The sequence below is a fragment of the Lissotriton helveticus genome, chromosome 9 (assembly GCF_964261635.1).
Source record: "Lissotriton helveticus chromosome 9, aLisHel1.1, whole genome shotgun sequence".
NCBI lineage: Eukaryota > Metazoa > Chordata > Amphibia > Caudata > Salamandridae > Lissotriton > Lissotriton helveticus.
In genome coordinates this window covers 556,853,092-556,876,210 of record NC_136070.1, presented here as the reverse complement: position 1 = coordinate 556,876,210, position 23,119 = coordinate 556,853,092, and the positions used below count along the sequence as shown (strand labels likewise).

General features: G+C 50.5%; 1 protein-coding gene across 1 annotated transcript in view; it reads left to right on the top strand.

The window, feature by feature from the left end:
* The window catches only part of ATL3 (atlastin GTPase 3), a 264,191-nt gene that overhangs the window by 210,311 nt on the left and 30,761 nt on the right, over window positions 1–23,119 (top strand). Inside the window, exon 10 of the mRNA XM_078660453.1 lies at window positions 17,887–17,943. Coding sequence (XP_078516579.1) covers window positions 17,887–17,943 — 57 coding nt within the window. The remainder of the gene's footprint in view (window positions 1–17,886; window positions 17,944–23,119) is intronic.

The following is a 23,119-nucleotide window of genomic DNA, read 5'->3' as shown; positions in this document are numbered from 1 at the left end:
TCAGGGAGCCACAGTATTGGTTCGCACAGACAATACGATGAGTAAGTTCTATGTGAACAAGCAAGGGGGCACAAGATTGGCTCCTTTGTCTCAGGAAGCCCAACAGCTGTGGGAATGGGCGATGCGACACAATAAATCTTCAGGTGATGCATGTACCGGGAACGGCAAACGTTCTTGTGGACACTCTCAGGACAACAGTGTCAAATCACGAGTGGGAACTCCATCAGCAAACTTTGGATCGGATTTTTCAACAGTGGGGTCTTCCAGATAGTTTTGTTTCAGAAGCTTTATTCGATTATATCACAACAATCATAAAAGCGTACAAAATATATACAATATACACCCATTCCAAAACGTTCTAGTACAAATTTTACTAACAAGTACTGGTTAAAAACAGTGGTTAAGGGGCGTGGCTAGCAGCCAAGTATGGCGGCAGCATAAAGTAGGAGCTCCTGAGGGCACTGTGGCCTATCATCGATCCGACAAACAAATCCGGTAAACAACCCACCTGAAGCGGCGGCGACGGGATCTGGGTCCGAAGCGGTACACCCTGATCCGCTTTTGAGGACAAACGGCCGCTGCAACCCACACCGGCGTCGTCCGACGCGGTTGGGCCTGCACTGGAGAGGAAAGCACCGGGCTGAAGTAAGCCTCCGACCCCGGCGGAAGTGGGACCAGGCCGGCATACTGGTGGAGACGACCCCCCGGTGCCTGGCCGGCACCTGCGACCCACCCGCGGCGGACATCAGCCGGACGGCCGGGACCGGGCGCTGAGACCCCGGGAAGCAGCGGACACTGAGCCTGCCGGTGAGTGCCCCGTCTGGAGGGAGGAGGTGTAGCCTCTCGGAGACTGGCGGGAGAGAGAGCCGCGAAGACTGCAGCGGAATCCTTGGGGTGACGCCGGGCTGCTAAATACAGTGCTCGGAGCCGGACACTTAGGTGGAAGCCTCCGGCCCCCCCCCCCCTGAGATTGTTAGGCACCGAAGACGGGGGTCCGGACTACGGAAGGAGACGGCGAGTGCCCCCGGGGGACTATCCAGCGCGCACTTGAGGGGCGGGCCGGAACAGGAGAACAACACAGCTCCGAGCTACGGAGACGGGTGGGTCGACGGAGCCAGAGAGCTGGAAGGCGAACAGGGGAGCTGCAGCTTTCCCTCCCAAAGGGAACGAAGGGGGTCTGAAAATCTGTCCAACCAATGCAGTAGACCTACACCGAGCAGCCTAAAAAGAGAAAAAAAAAAAAAAAAAAAAGTCAACCACAAGGGACTGAGAGAAAAAATAACTACTACAATAAATGGAAAGTGGAACGGTGCTCTTTCCATGTCCACTGTAAGGCCACAATAGCACCTGGGACTAGGAATTGGTACTAAAGACACCCCGCTGAGCCCCTGAAAGTCTGATATCACGCATCCAGTGCATGACACGTAGAGACACACTCGAGCCACGCCAGCAGACACACCATTCGCCTGGGCCGAGGCTTGGTGTTCGGACTGGACATTGCACGCTCCAGAGACGGGAGGATTAAAGTGGGGTAGAGGTGTGCAGGAACCCAGCTCGAACTATAATATCATCAGGCTGCAACGGAGCGACGAAGGGGCTGATCACAGTGAAAATCGGACGGAGGGACTCCTCTGACAACGTGACCGGACTCTGCTCCCCGGCACCCAACCCCGGACACAGCTTCCTCCGTCGTCCAGACACGGGAGGTTCGAGACCCCGTCTTGTGGACCTCCCGACATGACGGGGAAGACAAACAGGAGTGGCTCAACGCAGGCCAAGCTGGACAAGTTCGCCTACAGCCAACTTGCTAGATCTCAGCCCAGCGTGCGGACCTCCACCGGGAATTCACAGGGGGCGGAGGAAACCGCAAAGGTAACGTTGGAGGACATCATGAGAACGCTATCGGATGTCAAAACTACGGTTGGATCTATCTCGAATGAAGTCACACTGCTGCGAGCGGACTTTCAAAAAATGTCAGAAAGAGTGTCCCAGGTCGAGGTTGTGACGAAGTCCCTAGTGGAGGACACGTCGGAGCTACAAACGGCCATGGAACGGATGGAGAAGGTCACCAGGCTGCTACAGGACAAGCTGGATGACCAGGAAGGACGCTCGCGAAGAAACAATGTGCGAATCCTTGGCCTTCCGGAGACGGAGGGTAAGGGGGCCATGGACCTCTACGTTGAAGATCTCATCAAGACCAAATTACAACCGAAGGGGCTCTCCCACTTCTTCTCTGTGGAGAGGGCACACAGAGTCCCAGGCGGAATGCCCAAAACTGGTGCTGCTCCGAGGCCTGTGCTGGCGAGACTCTTCAATTTCAGAGACAGGGATGCCATCCTGCAGGCTGCGAGAGTCTCCCCCCCAGTCAAGATACAGAACGCTACCTTGGCCTTCTTCCCGGACTACACAGCAGAGGTAGCCAGACGCCGCAAATCCTTCACTGAGGTTAAGAAAGCGCTGAGGGACTGGGAACTCCCATACTCCATGTTGTTTCCGGCCAAGCTGAGGGTAGTCGCCGAGGGTAAGACTTGGTTTTTTGACAATCCAGAAGTGGCCCGGGACTGGCTCGATGGTTGGCGACGGACTGGACGACAACATCGCGCAAACAAGGACCAGCCCGAACAACGGAGCACCAGCCAGCGGAATGCACAGATGACCCACTCACCGCGTCGGGACGGCACGGACGGAACTGATTTTGGGGCGACGCAGGACCTCTTCGACTCGGGGCAGCAGGCCCCGGTTTAATGACTCTCTATAGGGGTACAGGACAAGCTGAGACGTACTGGACCTGGGTTCCGAAGCAGCTGAGTAAGGTGGGCACAATTGGTGCCTGTAAGGAACTCATCGACCCCACGAGAAAGTAAGATAGTTGGGGAGGGACTAAAGCACTCTGCGAAGTTGGGGACACGGGAGGGGGTTTGTCCGTGGAGCAGGGGAGCAGGGAGGGGGGTAAGAGTTACAGTTATGTTATTCTTGTTCTGGTTTTTGTTGCTAGCCATCGCTCGAATCACACACTACACCATCTCCCGCAGTGGAACCGCACGCTTACACCTTAGACGAGCCCGTCAGGCCTGCATTGCCCTACATGCCTCATTGAGCAATCCATCGACCAAACGGTCCCATGGCCCATTCACCACAAGTAACGCCCGCGCGGGCTGACCCCGAGACAGTCACTGTGCCTCCTCTGCGCCTCTTAACCTGGAACGTCAGGGTCCTAGGGGACAAAATTAAGCGAGGATTGGTACTACAAGCCATAAAACGCCAGGGCCCAGATTTAGTCCTCCTCCAGGAGACACATATGGCAGGGACGACATGTAAAGCACTTGATAGGCGAGGCTATGTAATGGCAACGCATGCAGAATTCACCACCGGTTCGAGGGGAACAGGTATACTAATAAAGAAACATTCACCTTTTCTCATCACTCATCGCGTGACGGACGACCAGGGTCGTTTCGCCGCTATACACGGCCAATGGGAGGGAAGACCGCTAAATGTTGTCTCTGTCTATATACCCCCGGCGCTTCACTCCGTGGCTCTGCCTGCCCTAGGTAAATTCCTCCTAGACCTGCCGGAGGGAGATACAATTATAGGGGGGGACATGAATGCCATAATAGACCCAACAATAGACACCATGCCCACTAGGAACACTCCAAGAGGGAACACAGCACTACCTGACTTTCTAGAAGCCCTAGGTATTACAGATTTGTGGCGCCACTTACACCCCACGGCGACTCAATACACTTACTACTCGGCGGTACATAACAGTCTATCTAGAATAGACTACTTCCTGTTCCTTGGGACAGGGCTGGGATCAGTGGACAAGCTTGATATCCTGCCCAGAGGAATATCTGACCACTCACCACTCATCTTATCGCTCATCACCGGGGGCAAAAAACGCGCTAGAATCTACCCCCTATTTCCGGCCTACCTGCAGATCCCTAAGGTCCGGAAGCAACTCAAATTAGCAACAACACACTTCTTTGAGGAAAACACGGGATCGGTGGCTTCACCATCAATATTATGGGAAGCGTACAAGACGGTCCTCAGAGGCACAGCGATAGCCTCGATAGCAGGACACAAGCGGGACTCCCGGAGGGAACTCGCAGAGCAAGAACTATTATTACATGACGCTAACGCCGCCCATATGGCGGACCCCACCCCGGCCACAACACACACGTTGCAATTACGTCAGCAGCAATATCAGAATCACCTCAAACTGACGGTTCAGGGCTACATCACCAACACCGCACATAGAATCTACGATGTTGGCGACAAAGCAGGTAAAATGCTGGCATGGTTAGATAAAAGAAGGGGAGGGCCGAGGGGTATCCACAAACTCCACACAACTGATGGCCGAGTACTGACGCACCCGGAGGACATTGTTCACACTTTAGCTACTCACTTTCAGGACATATACACCCCGAAACATGTCATCACCGCCACAATGGCATCGAAATCACTAACTACAATTGCTGTCCCCACTATCTCCCAGGAAGCCCGGCTGGAACTAGAGACAGACCCGACGGAAGAGGAAATACAATTATCAATCCAGGCATTGCAATCAGGCAAAGCGCTGGGCCCTAATGGGCTGCCCGTAGAGTGGTACAAAACCATGGCATCAGAGCTTAGCAAACCATTATTAGACATGTTTAAAGAGAGTAAAGACAGGGCGGAGCTACCGCTTGACCAGCGCATGGCGACGATCGTGGCCATTCCCAAACCCGGTAAACCGCAGACGGACTGTGCCTCCTACCGCCCGATTTCGCTGCTTAATGTGGAGGCCAAGGTCCTGGCCAAGATTCTTGCCACTCGATTGGTGCCACACCTGCAGACCCTGATCCACCCTGACCAGTCAGGCTTCATGCCTAATAGAAGTACTGCGTTGAACTTGAGGAGGGTCCATGGCGTACTGGCTCGGGCGCACCTCCTCACGGAGGAGGCGGTCATCATCTCCCTTGACGCCAAGATGGCCTTTGACCTGGTGGAGTGGGAGTACCTCTTCGAGGTTCTCGCACGTATGGGCTTTGGGCCGAATTACATAGCCTGGATACTACTCCTATACACGCAACCGATGGCGCAAGTGATAGCAAACGGCCACACATCGCCACCGTTCCCACTGGGCAGAGGAACCAGGCAGGGATGCCCTTTGTCACCGTTGCTGTTTGCGCTGATACTCGAACCCCTGGCTATCCTGCTTCGAGAGACGCCCCTGTTCCGGGGCATTAAATGGGAAGACGGTGGGGAAGATAAGGTATCGCTATATGCGGACGACATGCTCGTCTATATGGTGGACCCTGACGACGGGATCCCGGCCCTGTTGGAACTTTGCAATACACATGGGAGGTCCTCGGGCTATACTTTGAATTGGTCGAAATCAGTGATCTATCCGCTGACAGGCCAGGCACCACACCTACCAGCTGACTGCCATTTAGTGACGTCGATTTCCTCCTTTAAATACCTGGGCATAGTGGTCACGCGAGAGGCCACAGCCTTCTTCCACTACAACTTAAAACCGCCTCTGGAACGCCTACGTGCGGATGTGAAACACTGGGCCACGTTGCCACTGACCCTCCTGGGGAGAGCAGCCTTATATAAGATGATGGCACTGCCCCGGTTCCTGTATGTATTTGAAAACACACCTTACCTTGTCCCGCCGCGATATTTTCGGCAGGTTACGGAGCTGGTCTCCAACCTGCTCTGGAACGCTGGCCCGGCTCGTATAGCGTACGATAAGCTTGTGAAAAGCTGGTATGAAGGGGGTATAGCACTACCCGACATACAGCTTTATTATTGGGCTGCTCAGCTTAAAGTGATTAACCAGTGGATCCATGCCCCAAGGAACGACCCAGCTTACCAAGCGGACTGGTCCCAACTAGGGACGGACTGTATGCTCTCGGTGCTCTATAACAGACAGCAGCTGGGGCGCCTAACAGGCCCGACGCGGCACACAGCAACACTATGGCACATAGCACAGGCGCGGCTGGGGTGGAAAGGGACACTAACAAAACTGACACCGTTATGGGACACGAAGGCACTGGGATCCCTGAGGATATGCAAAGGGTTTACACAGTGGGATCGTATAGGCATTTCCACGATTGGGGATATGTGGGACAAGGACACGGTACTGTCGTTTCCGCAACTACAACACCTTTACGGACTTAGGTCAACAGAGACGTATAGGTATGTCCAAATCAGGCATGCTCTGCTACGGGCGATTCCGGCGGGCACGAACCTACCGGAATCCTCACCCCTAGAAGATAGACTGCTCACTGATTTCATGCAACACAAGGCGACCTCTCTTACCTACAAAAAAATCATAAACAACCTAGCTGACCCCACACACAAACTGAAAGGGAAATGGGAGGGGGAGGTGGGAGAAATGGATGAAACAGAATGGAACGAGGCGTTGGCCTCGCCAAGGGAAGTAGGAATTTCGACGAACTTCAGACTGGTGCAGCTCAAGATCCTGCACCGCATTTACTATACCAGAACGCTGCTTCATAAAATACACAGAGCTCCACACCCCTTCTGCCTGCGGGGATGCGGAGAGGAGGGCACTTTATTTCATACTTTATGGGACTGCACACACATACAGGAATACTGGAGGCGGGTGCTACGTACTATCTCTCAAGCTCTTAAAAGCACTATTCTGCCTGACCCACGCAAATGTCTCCTAAATGTTTGGGAACCCAACGACTTGGGTAGGTATGGGAGGCTATGGGCTACGCTGGCTATGACAGTGGCTAAGCGAGACATCGCGCAGAAGTGGGGGGCTCCAGATCTCCCCACGGCGAGTAGATGGGCAAACAATATGGACGCTTTGATGGTGACAGAGAGGGGGGTCTATCTCCTCCGAGCCTCCCCCCGGAAGTGGAACAAGGTTTGGATGGCGTGGAATGTATATCGCGGGGACATCTGCGACCCGCTTCCGGAGGGAGAGGACTTTGACTCAGATGGGGAAGATGAGTGAGGATGCGTCTGGGAATGAGCAAAACTGGGGGCAGGCCACGGGATTACACTGCTGTACAGGGAATAAATGGAGCAGGTTGAGGCTGCGGACCTGACTGCGGACAAAAGGAGATGATAAGGTGTAAGTTATGATGGCCTACGTTGGGGGGGGGGATGTTCAAACAAGTTATCATGAATGGACAGACAAACTGGATACAGTCAATAAGGCGAAAGTTAGTGTTACACAAATGCTAAGGTTAATAACCGAATGTATGGGCAAGCATGTGCCGAGAAAACTGTGTAATGCAAGTGTGAAGGAATTTTCTGAAACGCAATGTATGATACAAGAAAATTTACTGTTACAATGCAACTCCGAAAAAGTTCCGACCGAGCAAACATAACAAAGGAATGTACCTCCAAAAGATAAAAAACGGACCACAAACTGTAATATTGTAACGAAATTCCGGTCTAAAATGCCTGTTGATTAATAAAGATTTTCCAAAAAAAACACAAAAAAAACCCAAAAAAAACAGTGGTTAAAACAAGTGCATAAAAACAAGTGCATAAAAACAGGTGTCGCTCGTATTGATTAATAGACCGCTTAATTAATCAAAAAAATACTTTCCCTAGCGGCCATTGATTTCAAGACAAATGTGGCTGTAAAAAAACAAATGTCAGGATCCTCTAAGGAGAATAGCAAACCCATTGCTGATTTAATCGTTCTTACAGCTTTTTTTTTTAATAAGGGTTTCAAATAAACAATACGAAAGGGCAGGAAAAGGTCACAAATCAATAAAAAAATGTGCAGTGCTCTGTTTAGTAACCCTGTCGCAAGGGCAGGGTATAGAAGGGTGGTGTATCATGCGCGGAAATGGCACCAAATGTTGGACAATTACTAATCGTAATCTAGTGAGGACAAACCAATGGGATGGCCTGGTAACTATTCTCAAGTAATTCTGAAAGCCAGAAGTAGATATATTGGAGTAATAACATTGTGGGGTAGTTAGCGACATATTAACATTTCTCTGTGCTTGCGCTTTTTTACCCATATAACGGCACTTTAGCTCTTTTTTGGGGATATCAGATAGGCATTTGGGGTCTGCCTGGACGTCTAGATTAAATACATCCTTTGCTGTTATCATAACATAATTAATCCATGGGATCAATGAACATTTATCTAGGCGGAGACAGTCACTAATAATACTCCTGGTAAAACCAGTTTCTTCTTTTGACCAGATTGCTCTCCACACCAACAAAGGTCTTAAACTTATTAGATCAGACAAATACTCCAACTCCAACTCCAAGTGCGTTATCTCAGTTGAGGCTGATTTAGGAAGGCATAGCAATTTTTTAATAAAACAATTCTCTTCCGCCTGTAGATCCACATGGCGACAGTGCCCCCAAACACCAGATCCGTATAGTGCAATTAAGACCCATCTGCACCTGTAAATGTGCAGCATATCATATATACGACGGTCCCCCAGTTTAGTCGCGAATTTAAAAACTCCATGAGCACTCCTCGACATTTAAGCTTTAACGTTAGTTACCTCTTGAGACCATATGCCATTACTGCTAAACGTTATACCCAAATAGCAGAAGTTTTTCACAATTTCAATTTTCTCATCTTCTATATAAAAAGATTTCAACGTCCTCATTTTCTTCCCACACTGCATAATAAAAGTTTTGGTAGTATTATTTTCAGCTTCCTGCCCTTGATAAATCCCGCAAATGTGTCCATTAGCTTCTGCAGACCGCGGGGGGTTCTAGATATAAGGACTGAATCATCAGCATAAAGCAAGACGGGGGTAGCCTGGCCATTTACTTGTGGGGCATCAGAGTTAACCTCTTTAAGCTCAGTATCAATAGCATTAATAAAGAGGGAGAAAAGAAGGGGCGCAAGAACACATCCTTGTCTAATACCCAGGTTTACCTGGATACCAGCAGTACATTCTCCCCCTTGTCCATATCTTATACGGGCAGATAACTTGGTGTATAATCTTGCCAGGAAATAAATAATCCCAGCAGGAGCTCCTTGTTCCAATAGGGTTGACCATAGCAGCACGTGATCAACAAGATCAAACGCGCTGTTAAGATCCGCAAAGCAGAGGAAGAGTGATCCCTGCTTTGCGCGCGTATACTTCCCTATTAAGATATCTAAATTAATGCACTGTTCTACGCATCCCAGACCCTTACCGAACCCAAATTGGGACTGCGCAAGGATGCCACCACCTTCGGCCCATTCCTCCAGCCTGGCCAACATTACTCGACTCATCGTTTTAGGTGATGAGTCTAAGAGGGAGATAGGTCGGTAGTTCTTCGCTTCCGACCTATCTCCCTTTTTATAAATAGGGATGATTATAGATTCCCCCCAAGATAGTGGCGTACTTTCCACAACCACCGCATTAAAAACCCTGGTCAGGACGGGGCTCCATAGTTTTATATCGGCCTTGTACAGGTCAATGGGCACCCCGTCATGCCCCGGAGCTTTCCCACCCTCACTAAGTCCAATGGCGTGCTCCACCTCGAGGACAGTGATGTTCAATGGGATAATTGGCCAAAAATTGGCCACTGGGGCCTCCAAAACACCCTCCCCTTCCGGGTCAAAAATACTCGTAATGTGCGTTACCCAGCATTCCTCACTGACCTGGGCAGTGAGGACCGGGGTATTATCACTTTTAAGGAAAGGGCTATTGACAGTATCCCCAAAAAGTTTACTGTCAGAAAGTTCAACAGCCTTGGCCAACTTATCCCATGCTTCCTCCTGTAATTCATGCTTCCTGCGTTTTATATGCCCATTATAAGCAGCCCTAAGGTTCTTAATATATAACCTATCCCTCCGTAGTGCCCCAGAGCATGCCGTATCAAACCAGCCTGACCTCGGTTTCTTACTACTAGGCCCAGAGACAGTCATAACATTTCCAATTACGGAATTAATCTCACTAAAACCAGCCAAAATACTCCTCGAATCAGTGTTTTCATCCAAACAACGATGCAGATTAGGTAAACAAGCCGCCACAATTTTCGCCAGTAGGTTTTCGGCGTTATCTCCCCTCCATTTAATCCTATTACCATTGGGTCTGCATGGCACAATATCAGTAACAATAGTTTTAGCTGCCAATTCTTTAAAGCCCCAAATATATAGAACCAATGTAACACAGTTGTGCTCGCTGATCGCAAGATCCAATACGACAGGGGTATTACAAAACCCACTGATATTATCTGAGATCAGCAAATGGTCGATAACCGTGGCAGCACTCCTCCCAGTGAAAGTAGGGACAGTTTTGCCCTCCCCATCCTTTGCAGCTTGCAGGGCAACAAGATCGTATTTCAGTAGCACTGAATTCAGTGACTCTCCGTACATATTATGAGTGAAATGTACACACCCATCACCTCTATCGTCATTAAACCCACATACCTTAGTTAGTGATAACGGACACATTTGGAGATTAAAATCCCCCCCCAAATACATAGGAAATTAGCACGATTAACCTGGCAAATTTTGTCCAATGCCTGCTCCAATTCATTTACTGCAGCCGAACGTAAGGGATCCGGCAAGCTATTATAATAATTAATCAGCAGGACATTTCGGCCATTTTTATCCTGCAACCATAATAACTGGGAGTGATATCCAACCTTTTCATACAAAATAACCTTTGCTGGGAAATTAATGGAGAGCAAGATCAGTAGTCCTCCTTTAGCTCTGACCATTGTTGATCTCTGGGCTGGTAGATTGAACGAGACAAAGCCCTCATAGCTTACATCTTCAACACTCCATGTCTCTTGGAGGCAGAGGATATCAAATCTATCCTTAAAATCTCTCCAGCCCAAGGATTCTAGTTTGCTGTTCCAGCCTGCGATATTCCAGCAGGCTAATGTATACCCCCTCTGGCAGTCTATTCGCTCTAATTCTGGAATTGTATTCTGCTCCCTAGATGTAACATCTACAGCCCCCTGGTCGCCACTCTTTGGCGTAGAAGGATTGTATTGGCGGCATATCCCCCCATAGTCTTCTTCCTCCAGCGTGCCTGGGTCCATGCTGCCGTTAGGGCCACCATCATCCACAGGATTAGACCCTACTTGACTTAATGATTCTTCTGGGGTAGCCCTTCCCTCCCCTTCCTGATCCCGATGAGGCCTTATCTTTTGTATTGGGTACAGTCAATCTACAGCCTCTAGGCAGTTAAAGCGGTTATAGCTAAGGAACATATCTGGTATGAACGGGGGGGCCGGTCTATTCCAGTTCCCCCTATTCACTCCCCTCCTTTCTACACTTGTCCACTCATTAAACCTCCCCATTGCTGCGTGGGTAAAAAAAGGTTAGTGGAAGGGTCTGAATAATTTCATCTAACCCTTGGTTAGGCCAGGCACATATATGAGAGACCGTTCTCTGATCTCTAAAGGTAACCACTATACAGTCACCTTTTATTCTTCTTGCCGTTCTACCTATCCAGGGTGTTCTCCTTACCATTACAATCTCGCCAGTGAGATGGGGGGCAACGGTATATTCAAGCTAAGCCAATTAGTGACCTTATTTTTAAGCGAAGCAAAAGATTCCTGGACATGCTCCCTCAGGGTTGGCACACCAGCTAAGATAACCACCAAGGGGCTGGCTTCGGGTGGGAGCTCCGGTGTTAGAAGTCTCCCTCTCTTACTATAACCTGCTTCCCCCTTCTTTTTAGGTAGAGGATCAGGTTCCTTGGACGTAACCTGGACAGCCGCTAGTGGGCCACTAGACGGTTTACTTGCGGGCTTGTTAGTAAGGTCAGATTTGTTACCACCCTGATATAACTGAGGGGCAACATTTGGGGTAACTACATTTTTACTCGCAGGTATATTAGTAGTTACCTGGACAGCACCACATAGTCAACGTGGCTGGCTAACAGCTGTAGATGTCTTGGATGTCTTAACAGGCTCCCCATAGGAACTAGCTTATCTAGTGTGCTACCATTTTCTTTTACTAGTTTTTCCAGCTGGTCCAATTTACTAATAATCATTCTCTTCCGTTCAACAAAGGGCAATATGAGAGACTTCATCATAACTTCTATTTTCCCCAAAAGCTCATTGTTTGTGCTAAGGACAGGATCTAGGTGGGGGCTCCCTATTGGGTGAGTTAATTTAGGTATTTTAACCAGGCTCCCCTTCTGGGCATTGTCCCCTCTTTTCCTCTTACTATTATAGTTTTTACTTTTAATCAAGCTAGGCTTGATTTTCCCTCTCAAAACAGGTCTTGGTGTTATTTCCGGGGAGCTAAGTGATATAGAGGGAGTAGATGATAGGGGAGAATTTATAGAGATACATTGTAAGGATAAGGACTCATTAGATCCACCAGAAGCTATACTATTTGTGGTGGAATTTAAAGTAGCTTCTACAGCGTCCAATTCTTGTAACAAAGGGTCTGGCGTGAAACGTTGGGCGGCAGTTAAATCTGATAGTCCTGGATCAGGGGAAGCAGCTACCCCTATATGACCCAGGGATGAGCGCTTCTCTGTCACTAAGTCTATGGACAGTCTTTTTTCTGTCAGGGCTATTTCTTTTTCCAGTATATCCGTAGCCCGTTTAAGAAATTGATCCATAGTCCCCGTTACTACCCCACCAGCAGTATTGAGGGTTACCTTTCTCCCCTTCCCTGAGCGGAGAACCATTGTGCTCAATGTTAACAGAATACAATACAACAGGGCTATATATACATAACACAGTAAGTCCACAGAGATGAAAACAAAAGGGACAGGGCCTGGCCCGGTCTCGTACGGCCCCAGACGGCCACAGACGGCCCGCCCTTTGCCCGGGCTTCGCCCCGGCGTGTCCCGCGGGCCGGTAAAGAAGGCGTAGCTAAATAGATGAAATAATGGGCGGGAAGAGGGCGTGCAAAGGGCCAGGTGCGACTGATGACTCGCGCACTGGCCTGTGGTCCTCGCAGTCCCGTCGTTGGCTGTTGAGCTCCTCTGCTCAGTCCGGTGTTCAATTCAGCGTGCCCAGCAGGTTAGCAGAAAAGCAAACCCCAAAGTATGCACGGCAAAGTCTTCACACCGTTTAATCCACGGCTACGAGCGGCACCCGCGGAGCGGGGGCCGTGAGCCGTATAAGTGCTCACAGGGATGAAGTCGCGGGAAGAGGGCGTGCAAAGGGCCAGGTGCGACTGATGACTCGCGCACTGGCCTGTGGTCCTCGCAGTCCCGTCGTCGGCTGTTGAGCTCCGCTGCTCAGTCCGGTGTTCAATTCAGCGTACCCAGCAGGTTAGCAGAAAAACCAACCCAAAAGGATGCACGGCAAAGTCTTTACACGTTTAATCCACGGCTACGAGCGGCACCCGCGGAGCGGGGACTGCGAGCCGTATAAGTGCTCACAGGGATGAAGTAGGCGGGAAGAGGGTGTGCAAAGGGCCAGGTGCGACTGATGACTCGCGCACTGGCCTGTGGTCCTCGCAGTCCCGTCGTCGGCTGTTGAGCTCCGCTGCTCAGTCCGGTGTTCAATTCAGCGTGCCCAGCAGGTTAGCAGAAAAACAAACCCCAAAGTATGCACGGCAAAGTCTTTACACCGTTTAATCCACGGCTACGAGCGGCACCAGGAAGAACAGCAAATGCCGGTTCTTTGCAAGCTGGCATCCCCAAAAAGACTCTCAGGGGAATGCGGTTTCGATCAACTGGTCTCAAGAATTTGCTTACGCCTTTCCTCCGATACCAATAGTTCCCAGGGTCCTGCGGAAGATGAAGAAGGAACCGTGTCGACTGATTCTCATTGCCCCCAGGTGGCCTCGCCAATACTGGTTCACCGAGCTCCTTCTCCTATCAGAGTGCAAACCTATTCAGCTCCGGCCAATTCCGGACCTCCTTTCCATCCAGGATGGTCAGATCTTCCATCCAGACCCAGCATCTCTGAAGATAGCGGCCTGGCGCCTGAGTACTTTGAATTCACCCATCTGAATATCCCTGCAGATTGCAAGGAAGTACTGGCCAAAGCAAGAGCACCTGCTACTGTTAAAACATACAGACTTAAATGGAAGAGATTCTGTATTTGGTGTCTTTCAGCTGGACTTCATCCTTTTCTAGCTACGCCAGAGCAAATCTTACCTTTTTTCTTGCACCTGGCAAAGTCGGGGTTGTTGCATGCAACTCTGACAGTTTTCCTAGCAGCAATTTCAAGATACAGACAAGATGGGTCCTCCTCACTTTATTCTTCAAGAATAATGCAACAATTCTTCAAGGGACTTTTTAGAATGTTTCCTCCGGTACGTCGTCCATCACCATCGTGGCATCTCAATGTAGTATTAGCGCAGCTCATGCGCCATCCTTTTGAATCGATACAGAGTCGATTTGAAATTCCTTACATGGAAGGTGTCACTTTTATTGGCCTTGACTTCCTCTAGAAGAGTCAGCGATATCCAGGCTTTGACAGTTCATCCACCTTTCTTACAGTTCGCACATGACTCAGTGATGCTCCGCACAAACCCAAAATTAATGCCTAAGGTGCCTTCAGACTTTCACCTAAATGAGCCAGTCATCTTAAAGACATTTTTTCCTAGCCCACAATCCCCTGCAGTACGGGCATTGCATACACTGGACATTAAGAGGTGTTTAAAGATTCTATTTACAAAGGGCAGCCACTTTACGAAAATCTGATCAGCTGTTTATCGCCTATGGAGGAATCCGTAAGGGCCAATCAGTATCTAAACAAACAGTTGCAAGATGGATTTCCTACAGCTATCTCTTTGTGCCATACACAAGCAGGAAAACCTTTGCAAGCAACTCCAAGAGCGCACTCTACGAGAGCCGTGTCTTCATCAACTGCTCTTTTCGCTGGAGTCCCTCTCCAGCACATCTGCAGAGCGGTAACATGGGACAGCCACCATACTTTCACCAAACACTACTGTTTGGATGCAGCCAGCGAGACCGATGCTTCAGTGGGTCAAGCAGTTCTGCGTAATCTTTTCAAATAAGGTGAGCCTCTGTTTCCCACCTCCTCTTTTGATGTCAGACGCTTGTTATGCTTTATTGCTCTTTTATACATGCTCATGTAACTGCATTTCTGCATGGTTATATATTGTATATTATGGGCATCTCTTATATGCAAGCTTTACTGCAAATAGCGTCTGCCGAACACGTATATATACTGCTCTCTACTCTGATTCAGGCATGTGAATCTATGAAAGATACCCCAATACTGGAGAAGAACAATAGTTACTTACCTGTAATCTGTGGTTCTCCAGTATTGGTGTCTTTCATAGATTCACATGCACCCACCCACCTCCCCTTGGAGGCTCTAGGCTACTATGGTTATCATCACTCCTTTGCGAGAAAATCTGAGAGCCTGAGCCTCTGGGGAGAACCTTCTGGTGGGTGCTGTCGCCTGATTGGCTGCAGTTTGGACTATACAAAATGACTAGGATAGTCATGGATGTGGAGGTTATTTCTCCTGTAGCTTGGGCTACTTTACTTCCTGGATGGTTTTACCAGGTTGTTTCCATGCAATTATGGCATATTATTGCTTTTTTATGTACCGTGGGACTCCCACTCCGACGACGGGGAATGATTCAGGCATGGGAATTTATGAAAGACTCATCAGAAGAGATGGAATGCACACCATTTTTTGAAAAATCATTTATAAACTTAACGTTTGACTATTTTTTGTTGATGTATGCGTGCAACGAGGAGATGGCTTGCCCTGTTGCCACCGGAATTTGACATGATTCGAGAAGGGGACATGTTTATGTACCTCCCTCGTGCACAGCTCTGTGTGGCTTTATAGCGTCATCCTTTGCGTGTAAATTTGATCCAATTCTTTTCACTTTACTCAATCAGCTTAATTCAACATATTAGTCTTTGGTTATTTTCTTGTAATTGACATCCACTTGCGGAATTAATCGCTTATTTACAAAGTTTCATGTATTTAAACTGTGCCCATCCGGACCTCTAGAATAAATATGATAGATGCGAGGCTCGTCACAGACAGCGTTTATTCATTTAAAAACCCAATGCATTTCGGGCTACTCAGAGCCCTTCTTCGGGGGTCACTAGGAATAATAAAACATATACCAATTACTTATATGGTTTCAACTAGCACACATTATTATGAAAATGTTTCATGGATAAACATTTCATGAAAACGGCAACAGACATCATGCGTATTTACTACATTCATGGTATGCGATATGACACATGGTTAAATAAATCACATATTTAAATAAACAACTTTTACATTGCGCACTATTGACCGGTTAGTCCATCTTTCCCCTTGATGACTCACACTATTTCTTAACTACACATCTGATACGCATTCATTTTCCATAACACACTAACCCTCTGGTTTAATTATGTTTAACCTCAAGATTACCAGCTCTGTACCCTCGCTAGTTAAACCCCTTAGGTGTACCTTCGTTGATGACATCGTGTGTTTCTTGCACGTCTTATCTGTCTAACATGCTTAAAAAGCTTACATATTCCCGTGTTAGACTCAGTGATCACTACTCAAACAACCTCAGTTATTACATTCAAGGTTCGAATTGCTTAACGTACCTGCCGTGTATCATAACCAACTCCCATCATTTCCTTTACTCCCATAGTGCTAGGCACCCCTTTTGAATTCCCATTTAACTATCGCGAGAGCCCTCCTTCTGACTATCTATTGGCTCGGTGTTAAGTTTGACTCTCCCGCTTTTTTCGCTACATATCTGGTGGATAAACTCGGTCTCCCACAATGCAGTAATCAGTCTTTTACAAGTGTTAAATGTCCGTGTGAAAGATATTTCCTTATAACGATAACAGTGAAAGTGTTGCCTCCGTGCTAAAAGCTCTTCTTTCGTGTGGTACTAAAAATCAAATGTCTGTGATGAGCCCGATGTTTCGCCTGCGGTGTGGATTTATCAACATATTTCAATTCATTTTTCAATTCACTTTCTTTCCCCCCCCCCCAGCCCCCTCCTCTCCTAGCTGTAGGCAACTATTGACTGGAGCTGCAAACCTTCAAGGAGAGGCACCGAGATTATGGGGGTGGAACTCTAAAACTGCACTTTCCTCCTAGTAGAAGGCTGCAGGCAGTAAAGATTTTTACATATGCCGTAAGTGGGAAGGGGATTCACTGCAGACTGCTGAAGAGTCACGTTAGGATAAAAATTATAAAAAAACAACTCTGAGATTTGATTTCTATTCCCTGATTTTGGACATTTCTGAACAGCAGAAATGTTTGTACATAGCGGAGTTATTATAGAGAATATATTTTACTTATTCATTCCTACCATACTCTTAGCAACTGCGTGTGGGAATATTTTCTCAAAACATTGGGCAGTTAGATGTCTCGCACAAGATTTAGTCAAACATGTCTTAGCCTGTCCTAATTAAGAAAGTGCTAGCACTTCAGCATAATGTCTGCAGAAAGTATAGAGGGGTGACTCGGGTGTCCTAAATGGTTGTATGCCCCTAAACAGATGTGTTGTTTTAGGCTAGCAGTACTAGACCGTGAGTACCTTCACAAATCCAAGTAATCTGAAGCGACTCGTTGCTGAAATACAGGACTCTATCCACAAAACTACAGCAATATATGCTGCCTACTTACTCTATTACTGGCTATAGCAGATGGGAAGGGTTGGGAGGTATGCAGGTTATCTTGCTGCATAAAAGACTAGGGAGTCCAGCATAGGTTCAGAGGGACACAAAGTCTATACATTTTCAGAATAATCCCAATATAGAAGAGTTACGTTTAGGTTAATGGAATGTAAATTTATTTTCTATTAATATACTGAGAGCCATTTTTCTGGACCAATGTTGAACACCCCTTGGACTAGAAATGTAATGGGCTCGATCAGGTTTAATCTGAGACCCTCTTGGAGGGAAATATTCAGTCCTCAGAAAAGTAAAGATGTAACTTCCAGACTGCCATTTTCTCTGCTGTTAGCAACCAGTATAGCAAAACATACTTACTACTTTAAGTTTTTTTGTTTTTTTGTAGGCTTATATTAAAATTTACCAAGGAGAAGATTTGCCACACCCTAAATCAATGCTTCAGGTAAGCTGAGTTTATCATATACTGATGTTATAGCCTTGAAAAGGTATTGGGGGTATATGAAATTATAAACAATTGCAAAATGTTGTGAAACCTGCTTGCATGCATCTCACTTGAAATTGAAAGCATACCTTGCATTCAAGATTCACCTGAGGTATCAGCAACAGATTGATTTGAAGCGATTGTATCTTGTGGCTGTTATTTCTTTGTTCCCACAAGACCTTTTCCACTCTAATCAGAGGCCTGCTGGAGAAAATTATGCAAACCTTTGAACCAGCGGAATCTAGCAAACTGCTTTTCCCTACAAATAGGTCCCCAGCCTCGTGAAGGCTAGCCACGTCTCTCAATGTCATCAATTTCAAAATCAGTAGTCTTTTGGTTTGTGAAGTTGTGACTCCTAGTGCTTAAGAAAAGGCACCCCTGATTTCCTTTAGAGGGGTGTCTGCATGTAGGCCTCTTACTCCGAATGTTACTTTCCTTCTAAGTCTCAGAGTATCGCCATACTCCTCTTTGATCTATAAATAATATCTGAAAGAGACACGTTAGTATTAGATTCCTTACCTTAGAATATCCCCAGGCGTCAGACTGGATCCGGAAATTTTTGCGTAGCAGTACCCTTGCGCGTCGGTAGGCGTCGCCTGCGGCTCCCCGTCCGTCGTCGGCGTCGTGGGTGCCGTGATGACGTCGTCTGAGTACTTAGACGCCGCCTCCGCGTGCTGACGTCCGTTCTTCTTTTTCCGCGCCAGCAGTGCAGATCCGGAAAAAGTGGTACCTTGGTCACTTTTTGACTAACTCTTTTTGATCTTTTTGATCTCCTTTTTTGAGTCTTCGACTCCGATGCGGTGCCGGTAGGGATGCCTGGTTTTAAGCCCTGTGAGGATTGCGACCGGCTGATGTCGGTCACGGACCCTCACCGTCGGTGTCTCCACTGTCTCGGCGTCGACCACGACGACAAGGCCTGTTCCGACTGCCGGGCCCTGACTTCGAAGGCTAGACGGGAGCGGTCCCGTAAGCGACTCGAACTCCGGCAGTCGGCCCCGCGCCAAGAGGTCCCGGTCCGGACGGAGGTCGAGGGACTGGTCGCGGGAGCGGAGCCATCATAGCTCCGGGAGTCGACATCACTCCTCAGGGTCGAAGTCATCAGGTAAGCACAAGAAGTCGAAGAGACGTCATCGCTCTTCCCCCGACGCTCGCGCGACGCGGCCGGAGGTTCAGGTGGCACCGCCCCCGCGGCTCCGTCGGAGTCGCAGGCGCCGCGTCCGGCTTCATACCCTACGGTCCCTGGGCCTAACGCGACGCCGGAGGAGATCGAGCGGTTCCTCATGGCCATGAGGTCTCTCTCTCCTCCGACGGGCTCCGCGGCGCCTTCGGGCCCAGCAATGCCGTCTGGGGGTCCTAGCGGGTCGGGGGCTTTGGCCCCGATGCCGTCGGGTGCTCCAGCTCCGACGCCGCTGGCGCCTTCGGGCCCGGCGCCGCAGGGCCCCACTGGATCCGGTTCCGGGTCGTCGCCGGTGGATTTCATGACCACCCCGGCGCCGACCCCTCAGGTGTCACCCCCGGCGCCGTCCTCGGGCGGCGCCGTCCCTGACGCCTCCCTCGACCCGGTTCCGGTGCCGGTGCGGCGCCGCTGGGCGCCGCTTCAGACGCCGTTCGGAGAATTCGTTTTCCATGAACCGGCCCCATCCTTTCCTAACCCTGAATACCAGGAGATGGGTGATGAGGGGGATTGGGAGGGGTCTGAGGACTGGGCAGAGGAACTTGGGGAGGCCAGTGGTATAGACACTTCGCCTGACACTGGCTTTGTCTCGCCTCCTACCGTGGCTACGGAGGAGGGGCAACCTATAGTGTGGTGTTGATGAGGGCTGCGAAGGCCTTGGGCCTTGAGCTCCCCGTCGCGGCCGTGAGGACTAACCTCCTCACCGAGGTCCTTAAGCCGCAGTCATGCTCGGCCGAGCCTCTGCTGCCGTTTAATGAGGCCTTAACCGACGTTCTTTTGGGCACTTGGTCCAAGCCCGCTACGGGTTCGCCCGTAGATGGGAACGTGGCAAGACGCCACCGCCCGGCCCCGGGCGACCCATGTTTCCTGTCCACCCACCCCACCCCAGAGAGCCTGGTTATCCAGGCCTCCAATTCCCAGACCGCGTTCCCGTCGGCTCCGCCGGACAGGGAATCCAAGAGGTATGAGCAGTATGGTAAAAAGATCTTCTCATCCCTTAGTCTGGGACTGCGGTCTTCCAACACCGCGTGCCTCTTGGGCCGTTACACCCACTCCCTGTGGGATACGGTTGCGGAAGTGCTGCCAGAGTGTCAGTTGGAGGTATGGGCCAAACTCGGCCAAGCCCTTGTGGAGGGCCGGGATGCAGCCAAATATTCTATCCGGTGTTGGCTGGATACCACCGACTCACTAGGTAGAGCGATGGCAACGACAGTGGCGGTCAGACGTCACGCCTGGTTTAGGTCCGCCAACTTTTCGGCCGATGTCCAAAACACACTGATGGACATGCCGTTTGATGGCGTCGCCTTTTTGGCGACAAGGCAGACCATGCGCTTGAGCGCTTTAAGGACTCCAGGGCTATGGCCAAGTCCTTGGGCCTCTCGGCCCCGCGCCAGCAATCGGCTGCCTTTCATTCCTTTCGTGGCCACGGAAGGGGTGTACCCACACGTGCTGCCAGCCACGCTCTGCAGGGTAATACCCAACGTGGTGGTGGCCGTGGAAACCGCCGTGGTGGCGGTCGGGGACAACGCCGAGGTCAGTCCACACCTTCCCCCGCAGCATCCGCCTCAAAACTCTCCTAGTCCGTGCTTTCAGGCCCATGTGACGTCAGTGGGGGGCAGGGTTCGCCATCACCTCCTCCACTGCCGCACCGTCACATCGGACAGGTGGGTGCTGCAGATCGTCCGAAGGGGCTACTCCCTCCCCTTCGAGGCGACTCCTCCAGCCATGCCACCGCAGAACCACTGTGTTTCGGGGGATCATTTGCGACTTCTGCAGGAGGAAGTTACGGCCCTCTTGGCCAAGGGGGCCATCGAGCGCGTTCCTGGGCCAGAAGTAGGGTGTGGTTGCTACTCCCACTACTTTCTGGTACCCAAGAAGGGTAAAGGGGGCCTACGCGCCCTATCTTGGACCTACAGAACGCCAACGGCTTCCTCCGGAAGGAGAAGTTCAAGATGCTGACACTGGCTCAGGTCCTAGCTGCTCTGGACCCAGGAGATTGGATGGTAGCGTTGGACTTGCAGGACGCTTATTTCCACATCCCCGTCCTGCCGGCCCACCGGCGCTACCTGCGGTTCACGGTTGGCCACGAGCACTTTCAGTATACCGTGCTCCCCTTCGGCCTTACCTGCGCCCCACGGGTGTTCACAAAGGTGATTGCGGTGGTCGCAGCTCATCTGCGCAGGTTAGGGGTTTCAGTCTTCCCCTACCTCGACGACTGGTTGTTGACCGTGGGCTCGCCCCAGACAGTCGTCAGCCACCTCCAGACTACGGCAGATCTCCTGCACCAGCTGGGGTTCTCCATCAATGTGCCGAAGTCACACCTATGCCCCTCTCAAAAGCTCCTCTTCATCGGAGCGGTTCTCGACTCGGCGCGGTTTCGGGTTTATCCACCCGAACAGCGGGTCCTGGATATTCAGGCTCTGATTCCCATCTTTCAGCCGTTATCCCGGGTCTCGGTCAGGTTGACGCTGCGGCTTCTGGGGCTGATGGCCTCCTGCATCCTACTGGTGCATCACGCCAGGTGGCGGATGCGGGCTCTGCAGTGGGACCTGAAGTTTCAGTGGGCCCAGCATCAGGGCAACCTGTCCGATCACGTCCTGATCTCGGAGGGCACTGCGAGACAGCTGCAGTGGTGGCTCACGGACCGCGACTGGGTCAGCGGCGGATCCCTCTCCCTTCCCCAACCGGAGCACGTAGTTGTGACGGACGCGTCCCTCCAGGGCTGGGGAGGCCACATGGGAGAGGCGGAGATCAGAGGCCTCTGGTCTCCGGCGGAGGCCCGGCTCCACATCAACCTGTTGGAGTTACGGCCGATTCGTCTGGCACTGAAGGCATTCCTCCACTCTGTCCGGGGGAGTGTAGTGCAGGTGTTCACGGACAACACCACCGCCATGTGGTACTGCAACAAACAGGGCGGGGTGGGGTCGTGGACCCTTTGCCAGGAGGCTCTGCGCCTCTGGCAATGGCTGGAACGCCAGGGCGTGACCCTGGTGGCTCAACACCTGGCAGGTTCTCTGAATGCCAGTGCGGACGAGCTCAGCCGTCGGTGCATGATGGATCACGAATGGCGTCTGAACTCTGACGTGCCGCAAGGCCTCTTTCAGCGATGGGGAGAGCCTTGGTTAGATCTATTCGCCACCGAAGAGAACGCGCAATGTCATCAGTTCTGCGCGTTGGAATTTCCAAGGCGGCACTCGCTCGGAGAAGCTTTTCGTCGCGAGTGGAGTTGCGGTCTGTTGTACGCCTTTCCGCCTATACCACTTCTGCCCAGAGTGCTGAAGAAGATCAAGCGTGACCGGGCCCCAGTCATCCTTGTGGCTCCGGACTGGGCGAGAAGGTACTGGTATCCAGAGCTACTCAGTATGTCAGTCGATCCCCCGGTTCGTCTGCCTCTTCAGGAGGACCTTCTGTCGCAGCAGCAGGGGACGGTCCTCCACTGAACCTGTCCAGTCTCCACCTCCATGCTTGGAGATTTAGCGGCGACAGTTGAGGCCATTTGACTTGCCTCCTGAAGTCTGTAACGTCATTCTGGCAGCCAGGCGTCCCTCCACAAAGTCGGTATACGCCTGCAGGTGGAACAGATTTGTGGCATGGTGCACAGCAAAGGCTGTGGATCCTCTTGCTGCCCCTCTCTCTGAGGTTCTTCTCTTCCTTCTTTCTCTTGCCCAGCAGGGCTCTGCTCTGGGCACTATCAAGGGCTACCTTTCTGCCCTTTCAGCCTTTCTGAGGCTGCCTGATCAACCTTCTTTGTTCAAGTCCCCTATTGTAAATAGATTTCTAAAGGGCATCACACACACATTCCCTCCTGTTCCGTTTGTGATGCCTCAGTGGGACTTGAACCTGGTTCTTACGTTTCTGATGTGCGCTCCCTTTGAGCCACTTCACAACTGTCCTCTCCGCCTTCTTACTCTGAAGACTGCTTTCCTGGTTGCCATCACCTCTGCCAGGAGAGTGAGTGAGCTC